Source organism: Prunus mume, linkage group LG3 (genome assembly GCF_029339155.1).
Source record: "Prunus mume cultivar Tortuosa linkage group LG3, ASM2933915v1, whole genome shotgun sequence".
Taxonomy (NCBI): domain Eukaryota; kingdom Viridiplantae; phylum Streptophyta; class Magnoliopsida; order Rosales; family Rosaceae; genus Prunus; species Prunus mume.
In genome coordinates, this window is record NC_142700.1 from 17,008,103 (window position 1) to 17,026,605 (window position 18,503).

The window sequence follows — 18,503 nt, forward strand, 5'->3', positions numbered from 1 at the left end:
CTTCTATCTTCTTCCTCTCTTTCTGATAAATACATCCAGAGAGAGTAAGCTTCACCTCTCATCCTTGGATTACTTCCCTTTTTCTATTCCGTCAAGCCATTACAGAGCCTAACGATTCGTCAAGCTGCTGAAAACTTGCTCAAGCCATTCCTCTTCCTAATCTCTTCCTATCTCCCATCAACAAATCCTCTCAAAATTCTATCTCCTCCTTACTCCAAGCCTCCGTTTCTCATAGAAAACCCAAGCTTTCTTTCTCTCATGCTAAACTCACGAATGCTCAGCTCCCATGCCACAAGTTTCTCATGTCAAGCCATAATATTTATCTATAAGCAACTGTTGGTTTCATTGGTGAAGAAGACTAAGGTGCTTCCTAAGGCTTAGCTACCCTTTTGAAGCACTCTTAAGGTCTGATCCTCGAACTCAAACACAGGCGCAATTTCACACATTTGGCTCTTTACAGCAGCCCAGGCCCATCTATGGCTGCCGAAACGAAAAAGCCCCTACACATGCCAGAAATTCCTAAGCTAACCAAGTCCCCTACGGTATCAATCTTGGGGTTTAGATTAGTAAAGATTTGATTGAGTTATTTTCATTTTGTTTTTTTGGGCCTGAATAAATTTGATGAACTTAGGTTTCATTTGAAGACGTTCCAACCAATATTTTTTCCACAATCAGCAAATTTCAAAACGAAACTGTAACTCATTATTCAGAAGTAGAACAAGAGCAACCAAATTTGTACTCATGGAAAAATGCTTTGGCTTGTGTATGTTCTGTTGGCATGTTACAATTTTACAAGCTTTTCGTTGTGTTTGTATAACTCACATGTATAGGTTGAGTATAAACAGATATTTGTGTAGTTTCTAACCGCTACTCTACAATGCCACTGTCAACGAATTATGGTAAATATTCGCCAAGCCAAGTGATGATACAGCAAACTGAAGACATTCACATAAAATCAGACAGCAACAGATGAATGGGGCAAGTGATCAATAAATTGAATTGTCGATTGCAGATGTCTATTGTTTGTGCTCAAACATGACTTCCCAGTCTCTATCAGTTTGGAGCAAATTGAAGATATTTCCTGACTTAGCTGCCAAATAGAGTAGACAAAAGCAAATAAGACAATGAGGGGAGAAAATGAATACTGTATATGATTTGAAAGTCCAAGAAACCAAAGAAACCAAAGGTGCAGACATTAAATTGGTTCAGCGATCGAAGAAGAGGAAGTCATTTTCTTCAAAAGTTGCCTAAGCAGCATTTGCCTCAGCCAGGTTTGTCCCCACATCAGCATGGGAAATGTAGGAAGCTAATCATATAGATTGCCTCCAATAAGACGTAGAGCTTTTGAGCAATAGCTTCTAGTAGCGGGTTATCTTAAGCATTTGAGGCTATGAGCAGGTTTTGGAGGCCGAATATGGAATTCCAGATCCCCATACAGTTACTGAAGGCCACCACCAGCCACGGTTGGTTTTGGAAACAGGAAAATTAACTTTCGAATAAGAGTTGGACCCAGGAGCTAAATGTTTGACTATGCAGCCAAAAGACACTCGGAGCCTAGGAATGTGTTTGGATGGAGTACAAGAGTACTATGAAATTTGAAAACGATGGTATGTTCTAGAATTTTTGAAATTTTTTATTTTGCAAACCTATGAAGAATAATGGAATTACATACGGAGTTTGAAGTTTATCTTTATGTTCAGGTATCAATCTATAGGTGCATGACCCCTAAATTCCAAGCTCTTTTCCAAGTACAATTATGAATTTCTTTCTTTATGAATCCCAATAAGGAAATTAGTATATGGCATTCTAGACATTCTAAATCTGTCAAAGTTCCAAGTTTCTTTTCACCATCCAAACACACCATAAAACTATCACACCTCTAGGCAGCTATGACAAACATACGGTACAAAATACAAGATTTATGTGATCAAGCCATCATATTAGAACCTTTTTCTGGATTTAAAGTTCCATTCGTGGCAGTCCTCAGAGGTGTGACAAGGAAGAAAATCAAAGTTGAAAGCATCACAAGATCAACGTCCAGCCACTCATGAGTCCCACTTCACATGCATACATACACTTGTAGGGCATTTAATGTACATCTTCCACTGGTGAACTGAATTATTGTGTTATTTGGGCCCTTTTGGTAACATTATCGTTTTAGGTTTTCAGTTTTCTTTTTCAGTTTTTTTTTTTTTTTTTTTTGGTTAGAGATAATGGGGAAATATATGGGAGAGAGGAAAGGGTGGAGTTAGGGTGGTAGGAGAGAGGTCGGAGGTGTGAGAAATGTACATGAAAACAAAAAAAAAAAAATTAAAAATTAAAAAAGTTACTTTTTTTAAAGTTTTTGTTTGAGTCATTCTCCTCATTTCTTCCTCATCCCTCCAACCACCCTCCCTTCACCCATCTTCATCCTTCCTTTCCATTATATATTTTCACTCTCTCTAACAAAGAAATAAAAACGAAAAAGGTTACCAAAAAGTCAGTTCAGCAATTTCATTGGAACTTACAATCAAAGATGATGCAATGCAGTTGCAAGCTTCAAGCGCCATGCTCCCACGAGCAGTCTAAGTTTTAATCAATCACTGCCACAGATCAGCACCACAAAAATAGAAGGGCAAAAAGGAAATCCCATATTGAAAGTCATTGTTACCATGGAAGGTTCTTGTTGAATAGCATCAACCAGGTTTTGAAGAACAAACTGGCACAATGAGGCAAGCTCATGCTGATATGATGAATCACCAAAGAACAATACGTCATTTCCTAGAAGCTGAAGAAATAAAAAACAGTATATTAGCAGCCACATGATAACGAAACTTCACATGAAATACAAGACCTATAGCAAAAGCACAAGATAGTGCACACAGAGGTACCGTTTTTGTAACATCCCACATCGACCAATGAGTTCCCATGACTCCAAAGCCAATGAGCTCCCAAAAGGCCTCGTGCTAGATGGAGGTGGGCATGTACATATAAGGCACATCACCCCCTTTCCGTTGGTCGATGTGGGATGTTACAGTTTTCCCACATTTTCTAGGCATTCCTGGCATTTAAGAATATTGTTTGTTTTAACTTTTAGAACTTTGACAAATGCAAACTTTTGAGATCTAGGAATTTCCACAAAGAACTGAATTGTGTACCTTTCCATTATCTGCATGATAAGGAAGATTTTGTTGAGATAGTGCCGCTAACAGTGAAACAATTGCACAAAAAAATTTCACCCTCATTCTTGGAGTCATCCTATAACAATATCTTACAACATCAAAACAATAAGTATGTACAAATTAAATTGATGCAAGGTTCTCAACATTAAGGCTCACCATGACTGTGAGTTGATCAGCAACACCAAGTTCTTTGGTAAGTACGTAACTCCATGCTCAAGATTACCTTCATTTGGAAAAGATACAAAATAAAAGATATAAAAATGTTACTTAATATGATTTGATTGGGCAGGTGATAACTCAGAAACTCAAAAAGTGAATGGACAATGCTAATTAGTTTATGATACTTCGGCATGTTTTATAATTTGTCAAATATTAAGGCAAATGCTAGGTTGACCATATTATTGTACTACATTGTTTACCGCCTCTCTAATAGAGGTGGGACCTACTTGTATCGGTGAGCCCTACCTCTATTAGAGAGGTGGTACACAATGTGGTACAATAATGTGGTCTCTCTAGCATTCCCTTTATGAAAATGTTTGAACTCCTTAATAGAAGAATCAACTTTTAAAAAATAAAGTACTGTCACCCTTTTTTACATAGTCCAAAGTTAGATGACTTTGGCATACAGTGTGACTTCCATTACTGTTTTTCAGGAAAGTTGCATAAATACCACTTGGACTATTGGGGGTGCATACATTTACCACCCAATAATTGTTTTTGACAATTTGCCACCCACACTTGACTTTTAGTGTTAATGTACCACCTCCATCCAATTTTCTGTTAAATCATGTAATGTGCACATGGGCATTCTACGAGGACAGTTTCGTTAATTGCCTCAATAATTAGAAGACAAATTTTTTCTGTTGGACCGAAAAAAGATAAGAAAAAATTCAAAAAGAAAATTACCAGCCCCATCTCTCTCTCTCTCTCTCTCTCTCTCTCTCTCTCACACACACACACACACACACACACACAAAGCCAAAAGCAAAGCACTAACCCCAACAATGGGTGCCAATCTCTCTACACTCACACTACACAACCTTATCCTACACACAGCACCATTGCCTCTTTTGTGATTAATTCCTTTCTTTATTGTTGACACATGAAGCATTGAATTTTTTTAACTACTTGTGTTGTATTTGACTTGTTCTACATGGCACAAGGTCTTGATATATGATTTATCTGTACTTGCATTTGATAGAAGTTGAGAATCCAAGGACAAAAAGAAAGGAGTTTCATTAAAAAACAGATCAGAGAAAAATTAGAAACTTGAAGAGAGAGGGGGGCCTGCGTGAAGGTGGGTTTTTGGGAGGGGCCAGAATGGGAAGGGGAGGGAGGGGGTGGGGGTGGTCGGTGGAGGGGCTGCCTGGGAGGGGAAGGGTTTGAGTGGGCTGAGATGTTTTTCTTTTTATTTTAGTGTTTTTTTTCATTAATTTATTCGAGGGACAAATTTGGATATTTATAATGAAATTGTGGGGAATGGGTAACAATGAAGTTTAGGAGGCCAACTGCCAAAAGAAAAGTATTGGGTGGTAGATGCACACACCCCTAATAGTCCAGGTGGTATTTGTGCAAATTTCCCTTATTTTTTCCAAGTTTTCTGGTCATTGTATAAATCATTTATAAGAAGCATGACAATTTTTAACTTGCAGGAATTCCTCAAAAGACTACCCAAAAACAATTTGCAGGCATTCCTCAAAACACTACCCAGAAGAAAGATAAAATACAGATGCAATATAATCTACACGTTATTGAGATATTACAGAACTACAAGCAAAATGGAAATGAAGGAAAAAAGAAGATCGTAAAAACCTGGAACCATAACCAAGAGACTAAATAATTTTTGAATTGAGGAGAGTACTCCGTCAGCATCAATTGGTGTTCTGGAGCCTGCACAAGAAAACCAGAATTTTCTTTTTCTTTTTAAATTCAAATGCTATGACCCCAATGGAATGTGAAAGAGAGAGAGTAAGCTTATATGCATAAAATGAAAATAAGCAACAGCATATACACACACACACACAGATTTTCTAGCATGGAGCACCACTGAGCATGGGGGCCATTGATTGTGAAAGTTAATGTGATCAATAGCATCAAGGGGCATCATGCATCTATGTCACACCACATTCATGTACAATAGGGTGATCATCATGCACACATAGTTATGCAATGTGATGGAGTTAAGAGTAGGAAGAGAGTAGGAAGAGAGTAGGTTTGATATGTAGGAACCAGAATGGCACAATGCCCTGTTACCATACTGTACTTCAGTTTTGGACAAGAGTATATTGGACAATTTGTTTTGCAATTGACAGAGAGTTCTCTCAATACATCTACAGAATTTTTTTTGTCTGCCCAATACTGTGGCATATCACTGAAGACCATTTATTAGGCATCAAATCATGTCTGAATGCATGCTTGGTTGATGGAGGAGGTAAGTCGCACCAACTCCTTAAAACTTTATTGAAGAGGGGGTAAAGAGAGGGTTCTAGAATGGTGGTTCTGAATAATATACTATTGTCAAATGAAAATTTCACTTTAAAGGAAGGGTTAACTAACCATCCAGTACATCTAAAATTTGCAAAGAGTTGATTGCTGAATCAATCAGTCCATCCGAATGGGAAATTAAGCCACCCAGTAGAGCTACCTGAACTATTAATGCAGGAATGAGGAAAAATATATGGTTAAGTTGATACACAACAACACGATCACACCAGAAGAAAACATTACCTCTGCAGTCTCAAGATAAAGATTTAACTGTCTAATCTGGGGTGAAATAGAAGGTAATGTGACTTCAGAAAATGCTATGCAGGATTTTACAAAACCAAGATGCCTATTCCCATCTTTCAAAGCCTTAATCGCTAAACAATTACTGGAGTGAATAAGAGTTTCCTGAAAGTAAATTAAGTGTTGAATTAGCAGTAGAAAGGAATATATATAAATGAAAGTACATATATTTGATATTATGGAAAATTGTCTTCCGATAAATTATCCGGGTTGGTATTAAAACAAGTACTTCTCATCATTGCGTCTTTCAACCCAAACTTATCATCAGACAGTTCAATGCAGTTACATAGAATCAAATCACTAGTATCGTTAAAAACAGATATTGGACTTGTCGAAGTTAACAACAAAACATAATCAGGAAATAAAAAAAAACCTTAAGCCCACGAATGCCACCAAAAGATCCACGACATTCAACTAAGAATGCCAACTGACTCTCCATCTCTACCCCATAATCAACCTATCAATGAAGAGCAACAATCAATACCAGACAATCATACGAATTGCTACCACAAAAGAGTCACAACATTCTATTATGTAGTTCAAAATTAATCACCAGAGATACAAACTGAGAAATCAAACGTGCTGGTTGGTTAGTATCATCTTTTAGATTCCCAAAATTTTCGTCCTGATGTAGAGCCTGAGAAATTTCAAGAAGAAACTGTATGGTTCGTGGATCACGTATACAACCATTCCTGCCAAATGAATAAGCAAGCGTTAAACTGCTCCCAGGAAATTGAAGGGCACATCATTCATATATACAGAAAAAGAAAAATCTAATTTGAGTAGTTTCAAAAAGTTCTGAAGTTCGGAAAATGTTTGTCTTTCAGAAGGCACAATAACAGTGAGGTGAGGCATTAAGTAGATAAAGTAGAAAATGAATATAAAGTAACTAAAAAGGCACCTTATCCCTATATCAAGGATATGCATATTGACGATGCTTCGTGAACTTCCATACATTAGATCCAAGATCTTGAGAAAATGATTCTACAAAATAAAAAGCACAACTAATTACCCATGGGTAGTTCAACAAGATCTTATTGTTCAAAACTACACACCAATTATATAACTACAAGCAAGGTGATCATTACTTTAAAATTCCTTGCCATCATAGTATTAACACTGCCTGATAGGAGGGAGAGAAGAGAGAGAGAATACAACCAGGAAACCAGCTACACCATAAGTACAAGGAAAAGCATACCATGGAAAATATGTCTTCTAAATCCTTGTAATAAGAAAGAAGCTTCACCAAGATGGACTGCAAGTTTGCCATTTCATCATCAGCAATCTCTTCACTGCATGCTCGTTTTGAAATACCTTCTAAAATGGAGTTCAGATGGTCATCCTGGCATATAATTAGATTCAGAGGAAGAAAACCGAGACAACATGTAGATACTAATGTGGTATACACACGTTTGCATTCATCAATGCGAAGTTAACAAAAAACAAATATTACAGTTAGAATAAAAATCTTATAACAAGAACATCGAAGAGAAGTCCCAAAAAACCCCGAGAGTGAAGACATTCCAATTAACTCAGCTCAACGTCGTCATATTGCCCATTAATCTTAACTAAATGTGGGGGGAATTGTCAATAGTGTTTAAGTCTATAAGTAGCAAGCCGAATTTCTCTTATCAATTACCCTTGATATATACAGATGAGAAGGAAACTCAAAACTGCATAATCTTTTATTTTACCCTTCATAGTCCGTACAAGCACTCCACTTTTTTCTGGTGTAACTTACATCAAAACTAGGAGAAAGTCACTATTCATTTTACAAATTACATTTGGCATTATGATTTAAATTGTGCAAGAAATTGGAGTTGTTCTTAGACAATATGATTTAACAAAGTGTTAGTTTCCATTTTACTTACCCGCGCAAGACCTAAAGTGCTGCACTTTAGTACAATTTAAGTTGAGTATACATTGTTGGTCCAATTCCTTACAATTTAAGCTTTTCCGGCAATTCTCCAGCATGGTATTGGAGCTCGAATGTCCACAAAACCTTGGTTCAAATCTTAATGTCTCCACTTGTATATTCCTTCTCTAACATGGAAAACTCACATGTCAAGCACGCCTACAAGTAGACATAGGGATGGGTCTTAATGGGTTTTAAGCCTAATATTTATTGTAGCTTACTTCCTCAAAGTTTAAACAATAAGGACAACTGCTTATGGAGGCAGCTTTAGAAATACGAAGGTTGAAAGAGTGTTGTTTATAAGAGTTCAATGAGTTGCTAATTGGTTTTTTTGGGGTTTTCTGTTAGTTTTTTTGTTTTTGTTTTGGTGGACTGCTTGATCACTTTCAAGTAATATCATATTTCTCTGTTTCATATCCCCCCAAAAACAACAACAACAACAACAACAAATAGATTAATTTAAAGTAAACAAAGAACCAGTCAACCAGAACGGTGTTACAACCAACTGGAACTTTCGATTCGTCTAATAAATATGAAAACCTACTAAGACGCACCATATGATTTTGAAGGATAATATCCACATAAGCATCCGCAACCTTCAAGTACTCATCAAGGCCATCATAATGAACAATAACCTGATTTATCATCAAATAAAATGCATAAATTAAGTTTAAAATAAAAATGCTTAACCGGATTCCTTAGAAATGAAGCACTATTAAATATTAAAAAAGAAAAGGTAAAATAACCAATGAAAAATAAAAACTAAGCAACTGGAAACAGATCCCTCTAAATACCTGGATGGCTTTGTCCACCACAGCATTGGCAGTGTCAATTTGAGATCTTTCACACAGCCTAAATCCAAGTAACCTGTAATTCAAGCACTTTCCCAACCCAAAAAAAAAAAAAGCAACAGAGATGATTCAAGAACTGCACATTGAAGACGGTTTTTCATTGATAAACTTGGACCTAACATCCAGATTAACCCAGGAAGGGCGACACATCAATAATGCAATGCTTTACGTGTTCCAAAGTTATGACTTGACCACCTTCTAATGAACAATACCTGATCAAAGGAATCATCATTGCTTAACTCAATGAGACGAAGGATCTCCACAGCCCTTGAGCTAACTACTTCCGATGGAAGTTGTTTGAGTAGATGATGAAGAACAATTGAGACATATGGGAACCTTCCAAACAACTCCACTTGGTTGTCCCCAAGTCCAAGCTCAACGAGCACATCACCTACTTGTCTCTTTCAACAGATTAAAATTATGACTACATCATTACACAATAAAGACTACTACTTCATGTCACAAAAGCTATTCATGATTTGATAGATTCAACTACCAACTAATTCATCTCACACCAGCATCATGTTTGGATATATTCAAAAACATTCTCTAAAACTTTTAAGAGATGAAAGAAGGCTTTGGAGTGAGCACAATGAATATGAGACTCCCAACAAATCCGACATAGTTCAAATGGTATAATATTATGTTCTGCTTTATAATTACTTCAAAGGGTTCATACCAGCATATTAATGCTTATTAAATCCTAAAGCACCATGCACTACCAATACCACATAAGTTTTCAAAACAAGATATATCCAGGGCAATGGAATTTTGAATAATGCCATTTAATATAGAGTGCCGAAAACAAAGTATTATTACTACATGCAGTACATACCTCGGACATGTTCTTAAATATGCATTTCATGATAAACTCAATGGTGGGTTCCATCAGACCGACAAGCAATCTTTTGTTGTCACTCAAATTTCCATGACTGGTTTCCTCTGCTGATATGACCCGCATCAACACAATTTTGAAGTCATTTGCACAAGTGAGCAGGCATCCTGTAAAATAATTGCCAAACATGAGACTGTAAAGTATTTATTATTAATACTGTTAGAAGTAAATAGTAAGAGTAAATAGTAAGAGGATGTTGTTTACCAACGGAAGGTTCAAATATATATTATTCAAGAACTCTATCAATCTGAGGTCCAAGCTAGGCTAGAATGCATGAATGATTTTATAGATTTGAGACCAAGTTATACATGTTTTAGCATAATTTTGGTTTAAGCAGGAGCACAATTAGATTTCACCTATACTAGAAACTTTCTGGTCAGTAAACCTTATCACCTATAGAAGTGGCAAGCACCAAAATAAACTGATAATTTTTGAAATTAGCAACAACAAAAAAATAACGTTTAAGAAAGACTATAAATAAAGTATTGAGAGCAAAACAAAAAATTCTTTCTAGCGGCTATTTATGCATTCAACCATTATCAGTTTTGACTCTTCTAAAGGTTGTTCTCTGACAAAACTATGATGAAAAATAATTTTTTCATCAAATGACAGGGAAAGGGGGTTTTCAACTTGGGACCTCAGGTGCAAGGGGTAAACGCTCTTAACCACTAGAGTTGCAAGCCCCTTGCAACAAGGATAAATGAATTGAAAAACACCCCAAACATCAATCTATTTTAGTTCAAAAAGGAAGTTAATCAAACTGAAATTTTGATTCAGTTTACAGTCCACCATTTTCTCTGCACCTTACTAAACATTGGATTTTTGTTTCAAGACAACTCCTACCTACAATTGCATTAAAGTGATGATTGGAAATTGGAATGGATGAGAATAAGCATATAACAGGCCACGTGTCTTGGTGAGATGAGTTGTGTTCTGCCATACATATTTTTTATTTCAACAGGTCACTAAACCTATCTGATTGGGTCAGTTATCTATGCCCTTCTGCCACAAAGTGCTACTGGGAAAGCACATCACGAACAGTCGTGTCCTTCCTCACTAATCCTATTTGCATTATTCTTGTCTTCTCTGTTTCTCTTTTCTTTTTTTCTCCAAATTGAACCAAATCAATCCACCACCAGTCACCAGTAAATTTATCAGCTGTGTTGTGACTATAAATGTAGTACAGAAAATATATACCTGTATCATGTGAAGGCAACTTCCTCATACAATGGGACATATACAGACGGCAATAGGCAGATGCCAATGGATCTGCTAACCCTCTCGTCATCATTACCAAGCGCCGGAGACTGTCAAGAGGTTGGTCAACCAAGAAACGCCAGCAAGGCAATAATGCCAGCTCCAAATAACTGAAATTCATATCAAATTAATACCTGGATAATTCCATATTTAGAAAAAGGGGATGTGACAGAAGGAAGAAGCAAGAAGGAAATTCTTGCACGTAGAAACTACAAGTAAAAGAGCATAGAAAGAAAGTTGATCAAAAACATTGGAAGTCAATCAGGCAGTAACAATCAAGTACTGAGATCTTATAGCACCCTATCCCAGTTTTGGTTCTTGTTTTTTTATTTATTTAGAATATCTAAGGCTTTAAGCTCAAAATATTAATGAAATCTTTTCCTTCTCATTTTGTTCCAGAAGAAAGTCTCATCCTTGTTCCTGTACCCTTCTCTGTTTCTTTAATGCATGGTCATTTATTTATTAAAGAAAACTACCAAAGATTACAACATCATTAGAACAGAACAAAAGGCTGCATGCATTGCTACAGCATTTTTAAAGAGAGAGAGAGAGAGAGAGAGAGAATGAACAAAAAATCATAAAAATAATGAACAAGAACTTACATGCGTGGAAGAAGCTCTCGGACAGCACCAATTTTGCAGAACCAGTTCTTGCAAGTTTCTTTGGCATCAGAGCAAACATCACTTGCTGAAAAGTTCTCTGCCGTAAACCAATCAAAACTTCAGGAAAAAAACATCATAAAACTGATACAGTAAAACGACACCAACAATCTGCAAACCAATTGAAGTTAATTAATGTTAGGAGAGCAAACAAAAATGATAACCAATAGTGGAGATAAGGAAGACTGGCAGATAAGTTTGCTAGTTCTCCAAGGCATCTATGATACATCGCGTCCTGTATTAAAGTTATGTATATGACAGTCCACTTTGTCTGCTTTTTGCAAAATGATCAGGCAAGTTAAGTTTCGCTTTCAACCATGTCAACATGCATAAAGATTTATTCCATACAAACCAGCATATAAATATGTGGTACTTCGACATATTCTAGAAATAGGTTCAAACAAAAAGACTTCAAAAGTATTGCTGCTAAGGAAAATAAAACAACTGACACAGAGGAAGAAATTTAACAGCAATACCTGGTAAGAAGCAGAATTTGGTTTCATCTTCATCAAATTCAGCTTTCAATTTGATGCGTTCCCATACCATATCCCCAAGCATATCCAAAATATCCGTAGCAAGAGCAAAGAGTGTAGGATAGCATTGTAAAATAGATGTATCCATCAAAAGCCTAGCGACCTGTCAAAAGAAAATTGCTTTAGAAATGATAAAAGGTAATAACATTTACACAAAGAAGCAGCAGCATATACGCCTAAACCTATTTCTCTCACAAGATGGAGGAACATGAATTAGTAATATGATCCACGGACCTATCAAACTTTTTTTTTTAAGACAAACTAAATTTACATAAAAGTGGAAATGAGAAAACTGGTTATGTAGTGCAATGAAGGAAAAACTTTAAGCTTGAGTTATAAACATGTATAGCTAAATTAACTTCGGAATGGCCTAATTCTCAGACAAGATGGATTCTTAACATGAATTGGTAATCTAACCTGTTGACCTTTCAGAACTCATAAAAAAATGACCTTTTGCATAAGAGGCTACGGCTAAAATCTAGTGTTTTATGCCAAATAAATGGAAATATTAAAGCTCGAGTATAAGCACATATATCGCTAAGTAACTTCATAAACGATTTCATAGTAAAGGATGAAGATGCAACGAAGTTTTCAACATATAATGAAATAGTAAACCTATGTAATCTTTTTTCATACCACAAACTCTCTCGAGGTAAGATACATTGTGCAAACCGAATTATCAACAAAAAATAATAAAATTACTTTTATTGATATTTTCAAGGATGTCACACGATCATCAGCATGCCATGCACGAGTTAATTCAGCTTTAAGTTCATGCAATCGAGAAACATATTCCTGCCCTGTGATGACCTTGCCACCCTCTTCTGCAAATTTTTCCGGATCGTCCAGTTCCTCCAAATGCATACTTGTTGAAGATTTCTCATATGCTGTAAATTCACATCATTAACAAAGAAAACCAAGTGATTGTTATAGCTGCTTTAACACATCGAGTATTGGCAACAAAAAGCTGGTGAAAATGATACTTTGTAGTTAGACAAAGGAAAGGAGGCTGACATACTTTTCCTGCCTTTCACCATCACATCGGACATCTGTAATTATTAAGAAAAGGAAAAAAAGGGTTACAAGGTAGGTTACAGCTTTCAATAAGGGACATAAGGAGAGGGAATAGCTGGGCCACTTTAAAATATGATAATACCAATTAGGGAAAAATATAAAGATTTATCAAAAAGCTAATGAATGGGGAAGCTTATAAAAGAGATATATGATAAGAAAATTTTGAATTCCCATAGCATACTTCATACTTTTGAAAACTAGCAAGCAACAAGTGCAGTAACATTAATCCAGGAAACCCAAAAATAAAACTCTATTTCAATATGAAAAACATATAGAATCTGAAACCGATGTCAGAAACATAAGCCTCACCTGCTAAGATATTTCATGCTTTTGTTTTGAAAACTAGCTAGCAACAATTGAAGTGGCATTCATCCAAGAACCAAACTCTAATTCATTACAAAATATACAGAATTGAAAATGGTGTCAGACACAAAGGCAACCCAGATATACTAGCTTGAAAATTACTCAAGATACCATCAAGCCACAGCAGATTGCACAAAATTTGAATATAGCACAGAATGTGGAACTCAAAAAAAATCAAGAAGCATGAAATGCTTACTGAAGAAGTTGAAACTGTTTTGGAGACTGGAAACCTCTGCACCAGGGATCTCTTAAAAGAGGCCCATTCTTTAGATGGATTTTGAATAGAAGCTTCACTGGAGAGCCCTGCCCCAGAACTGGTTTCAATGTCTACTAAATCCTCTCTAGCAGCTTTGGCATTGTTATCGGACCTTCTTAGCGGGTCAAAAAACTCCGTATTCCCATGTTCCACGACCTCAACCTATATCAAAATACTGCAATTTCTAAACAATCCAAGACTTTCAAAGATATCATAATCAAAGCACAAGACCACAGAAGTAATCAGATTTACTATAATTTGACATGGAATTTTCACACTTGGAGAATACAAATGAGACATTGCATCCATCTATGATTAAAAAAAACAAATTGTGCTCAAGTAGATGATAGCTCAACCTCAAGCTCACGTCTGTCTAACAAACCAAATTGCTCAAGCAAGTAAAATTGTTTTACTATATCCGATCACGAATTTGAATTTCCTACACTTTCTATGCAACCAAACAGATGCTTAATGGCAGAGGTAACAAAATAACGAAAATTTGAATAAATGATCGATGTGATTGTAACCTGGAGGTGAGGTAGAGACGATGGAGCGGAGAGAGGGTGATCGTCCGCTCTTACTCGCGGAAGCGCGTGGGCTTGCCTTTCGGCACTGTAATTGCGAGGTCTGAACTCCATGGCGAAGCAAACTATGAGACCTTGCTGCTTCTTTTTCTGTGGAGAAAGATGCCAAAGGTGGTATCGCGACGGCCGTTTGCCGTTGTGGCCAGATGTCGTTTTCTTGGGAAAATGGCCATAAGAACTAGAAAACGTCATGTCGTGGAGAAAGCATTTTTCGTCAATTGAAAGTGTCTGTTAAATCTTACATTTTCCCAAGAATATAGTTATTAAATCATAATTTAATTTTCTCTCATAAACAAGTCACAAAAATACATTGTACCGTAGATGTATCTAAGTTCTAATCACCAACATAAATAAAAATTTCATTGTACAATAACATAAAATCATTTTAAATAATATATACCCAATTAGTACTCATGTGTTAACAATTAATATATATAAATAAATGTCTTGGTTAATATACTTTTCAAGGACTTAGAGCATGTCCACCCAAACAGTCTAAGAGCAGCTCCAGCGCATGCATCAAACCGAGCAGGAGGCCCCCCGAGCAAGCCCAAAACGGCTCCAGCGTGAGAGAAGAGGCCCGGGCAAGCCCAGGTCCCACCAACCCGGGCAAGCCCAAGGGCAGTTTCGCTGGCTTCAACCCGAGAGCGGTGATGTCGTGATGTCACGCTGATGTCATCCCTAACATAATCTAATGGGCATGCGCCATATGTCGCAACCAGACGCCCGATCATTTTTTCCGAAATTGACGGTTCATGTTTTTGGCTAAAAATTCTGAATTTTTTTAAAAAAAAATACCAAAAAATTCTGGATTTTTTCCCTATAAATACCTAACAATTTTATTCACTTTCCACACTAAATCTTCATACCATTTCTTCTCCTTCCAATATTTTTTACTTTCCACACCAAATCTTCATACAAACTCTTCTCCTTCCAATATTTTTTACTCTCCACTCACATTTTTCTACTACTTTTCATTTGTATCAAAAAACAAATGTCATCTTTTGTCGAAGCCAGAGGCACGTGCACAATTCAGAAAGATATTGCGTTGTGTCAGTCTTGGGTGAACGTTAGTCATTGCCTTGTCACAAGCAATGAGATGAAGTTCTCTCATATGTGGAGCAAAATTCATGGAGAATTTTGTCAAAGATTGGGTTCCATTCAGACCGAAATGGCCTTGTCTAGTAGATGGAGAATTCTAAATAAAGAGTTAGGAAAATGGAGAAATGCTTTAACAAAAGCAATGGAGAACATTTGAAGCGGTCAAAATCTATCCGATGAGGTAAAATATTTATAATTTCCATTTTAATCAATTTAATGTAATTTTTTTTATTGCATATTCTATTTCTTTTTCTTGCATTTTTTTTTTTTTTTTTTTTTGCATTTCCAATTTGTTTATATTTTCTTGCATAATCAATTTTTTTCTTGCATTTAAAAATTGTTTATGTTTTCTTGCATAATCTTTTTTTTTCTCTTGCACTTCCAATTATTTCTTTTCAATAGATCATACAAGCACAAGTTTGTTTTGGTGCCATGGGGCAAGGCAAAAAAAGTTTCTTGCATTTCCAATGTTGGGAAGTTGTGAAGGATTGTTCGAGATTCAAAATTATTCCCACAGGTCTGGCGGTTGTGTTGAATGAGACGCCGCTCTTCGATTCGCCATCAACTGATTCGCCATTGGACTCCCCAATGGAAACGGAGTCACCACTCCCACGTCTGCTGAGACCTATTGGGAGAAAAGCGGCAAAGGCCAAGAGAGGGAGCAATTCGAACAATGAATGTGTACCATTTATGGAGCAAATAGCTAAGAACACCGCACTAAGAATGGAGAGAGACTTGAAAAGAGAAGAAGCGGACATTGCACGACAGGAAGCATTTGCAATTCAACAGCAACAGGCACAAGAAAAAGACATGGTGGATAGAGAGATGAAAATCATGGCCATGGATACGAGCCATATGTCTCCTGAAACAAAGGCTTATTGGAAGCTAAGACGAAGGGATGTGATGAGAAGAAAACTTTTCCATGACGACAGACCTAGCAATACGGATTGGTTAAATGATCAAAACCATTAGGTTGCATTGAAAGATTTGCCATATGTATTAATTTGTTGTATTGTTTCCTTTTTATTCAATAAAGAAAGCATCAAATAATATGACTATTTATTAAAAACATTTGCGCATCAAAACAAAGATTAATTAAAAACAAACCTTAATTTATTGCAAACAACACACAAAACAAATCATACTTAAAAACATAATAATAAAAAAAGCATAATTCCAAAAAACATCATACACAAAATAAAGCATAATTAAAAACAAAGCATAATTCCAAACAAAGCACTAATCTTGACTTCATCCACTATGATTGCCTTTCATCTCCCACAAGTGCTCGATCAAGTCAAGTTGACGTCTCTCGTGAACATATAAAGATTGCATTTCTTGATAACGATCAATCATAGGGTTGTTGTATCGACCATCCTGAAGTAACGGTTTGGGCTCCATTGGTTGTCCATTTGGTCCCATCGGCCTTTCATATATTCTTGTCAACGCCGTGTTCATGGGATCGAGTTCAAACACTTCTGAAGCATCGTAGTCATACTCATCCTCCACAATCATGTTGTGGAGGATGATGCAAGTCATCATAATACTCCGCAGCACCTCCTCATCTAGCATCCAAGTAGCACCCTTAATAATTGCCCAACGAGCTTGCAAGATACCAAAACACCTTTCCACGTCTTTCCTATAACATTCTCGAAAGGCAGCAAAGCTTTTTTCCTTCTTGGATTAGGGATTTGGAATTGTTTTCACGAATGTCGTCCACCAAGGATAAATTTCGTCGGCAAGGTAGTATGCACCAGAGTATACGGTATTGTTGACTTGGTACGTGATCTAGGGGGATTGACCAAGGACATTGAGGTCATTATGAGATTCGGCAACCTCGAAGAAAGCATGCCAAATCCAATAGTTTAATGAAGCTACGGCCTCCAAAATTATACTTTTTTTGCCTTTTCGATTCCCATTCTCTCCTTGCCAAGTAGTAGGACAATTCTTCCACTGCCAGTGCATGCAATCGATGCTTCCAATCATTCTTCGGAAACCTCGAGCCTCAGCTTTTTGGAGAAGCCTTTGCAGGTCCCTTGGTGTGGGTTTGCGAAGGTACTCACTCGTGTGCAAATTTTCCACTGCATCACAGAATGTCACCAAGCACTCTAGGACAGTTGATTTTTCAATCTTTGCAATCTCATCCACCTGCTCTACAGATGCCCCATAAGCAAGCATCCGCAAAGCATTGTAAGTTTTGCTCTGGAAGAAGACCCAAAACTCCAACAGCATCATACTTTTGAATGAAGTATGTGTCGTAATTACAAATATCATGCATGATTTTTTGGAACAAATGTGGCTGCATTCTATATCTATCTCGAAACTTAGAAAGAGAATATAACGAATTTGGGATAAAGTAATCTTCCAAGAGATTCTTACCCCGAGACTCCCTATGTCTGTCCACATTCGGAGCACAACAACGGCAGTGTTGCCTTGATTGATTAAGCATACACACCTCTGCTGCAAGCATTTCTTCCACTTCTTCATCGACCTTCTGATCTTCAACAGCATGTTTGAGCCGAATTTTTTCCTCTTCTTTCTGTTGCCTCTCCAACACCCTCCTCAAGTTTGACATTGAGAGTATAATATGTTTTGTAAAATCTGAGAAATGAAGAAATAGATAAGAGATGGCGTGAGATGTATTTGTTGATGGTGTAGTTTTATAGAGGGATTTAGAAAATAGAGATGACACGTAGTACAATTTTATATGGTGAAAATCTTATCTGAAATCTGATATTATAATTTTTTTAAAATATATGAAAATCTTATCTGGCATGGGACACGTGACACATTTTTAGATGGTGAAAATCTTATATGAAATCTAAGATTATAATTTTTTTTAAAAAATATTTGAAAATCTTATCTGACATGAGACATGTGGCACAATTTTAGAGCGTGAAAATCTTATCTGAAATATGAGATTATAATTTTTTTTAATGAATATCCGAAAATTTTATATGGAATAAGACACGTGGCAACTGAGATTCTCATCCGAAAATCTTTTCTGAAAAATAATGGACAAGTAGCAACCAAAAATCTTATTCGAAAATTTAATTACAAAAGATTATCA

The 18,503-nt window shown here is 36.5% G+C and overlaps 1 protein-coding gene across 5 annotated transcripts; it reads right to left on the reverse strand.

The window, feature by feature from the left end:
- Positions 1-713: 713 nt before the first annotated feature.
- LOC103326417 (uncharacterized) lies at positions 714-14,481 on the reverse strand. Of its 5 annotated transcripts, none has more exons than XR_016125118.1 (23): positions 14,276-14,481; positions 13,689-13,910; positions 13,074-13,104; positions 12,758-12,942; positions 11,999-12,158; positions 11,466-11,562; positions 10,804-10,973; positions 9,547-9,713; positions 8,924-9,112; positions 8,655-8,741; positions 8,415-8,495; positions 7,144-7,287; positions 6,847-6,929; positions 6,499-6,637; positions 6,319-6,402; positions 5,889-6,050; positions 5,718-5,805; positions 4,974-5,051; positions 3,318-3,384; positions 3,138-3,249; positions 2,651-2,767; positions 2,508-2,564; positions 714-1,090 (listed from the first exon to the last, which is right to left on the reverse strand). XR_016125118.1 is itself a non-coding variant. In XM_089048077.1 (23 exons), exons 1-23 carry the CDS (start codon positions 14,384-14,386, stop codon positions 956-958), a joined length of 2,757 nt encoding a protein of 918 aa, XP_088904203.1. In that variant the 5' UTR covers positions 14,387-14,476; the 3' UTR covers positions 714-955. The 5 variants fall into 5 exon arrangements, 2 of the variants coding, with proteins under 2 accessions (XP_088904203.1, XP_008226852.2); XR_016125117.1 differs by having other exon boundaries at positions 11,466-11,565; XM_089048077.1 differs by having other exon boundaries at positions 3,138-3,237; positions 11,466-11,565; positions 14,276-14,476.
- Between the last annotated feature and the right edge of the window lie 4,022 nt (positions 14,482-18,503).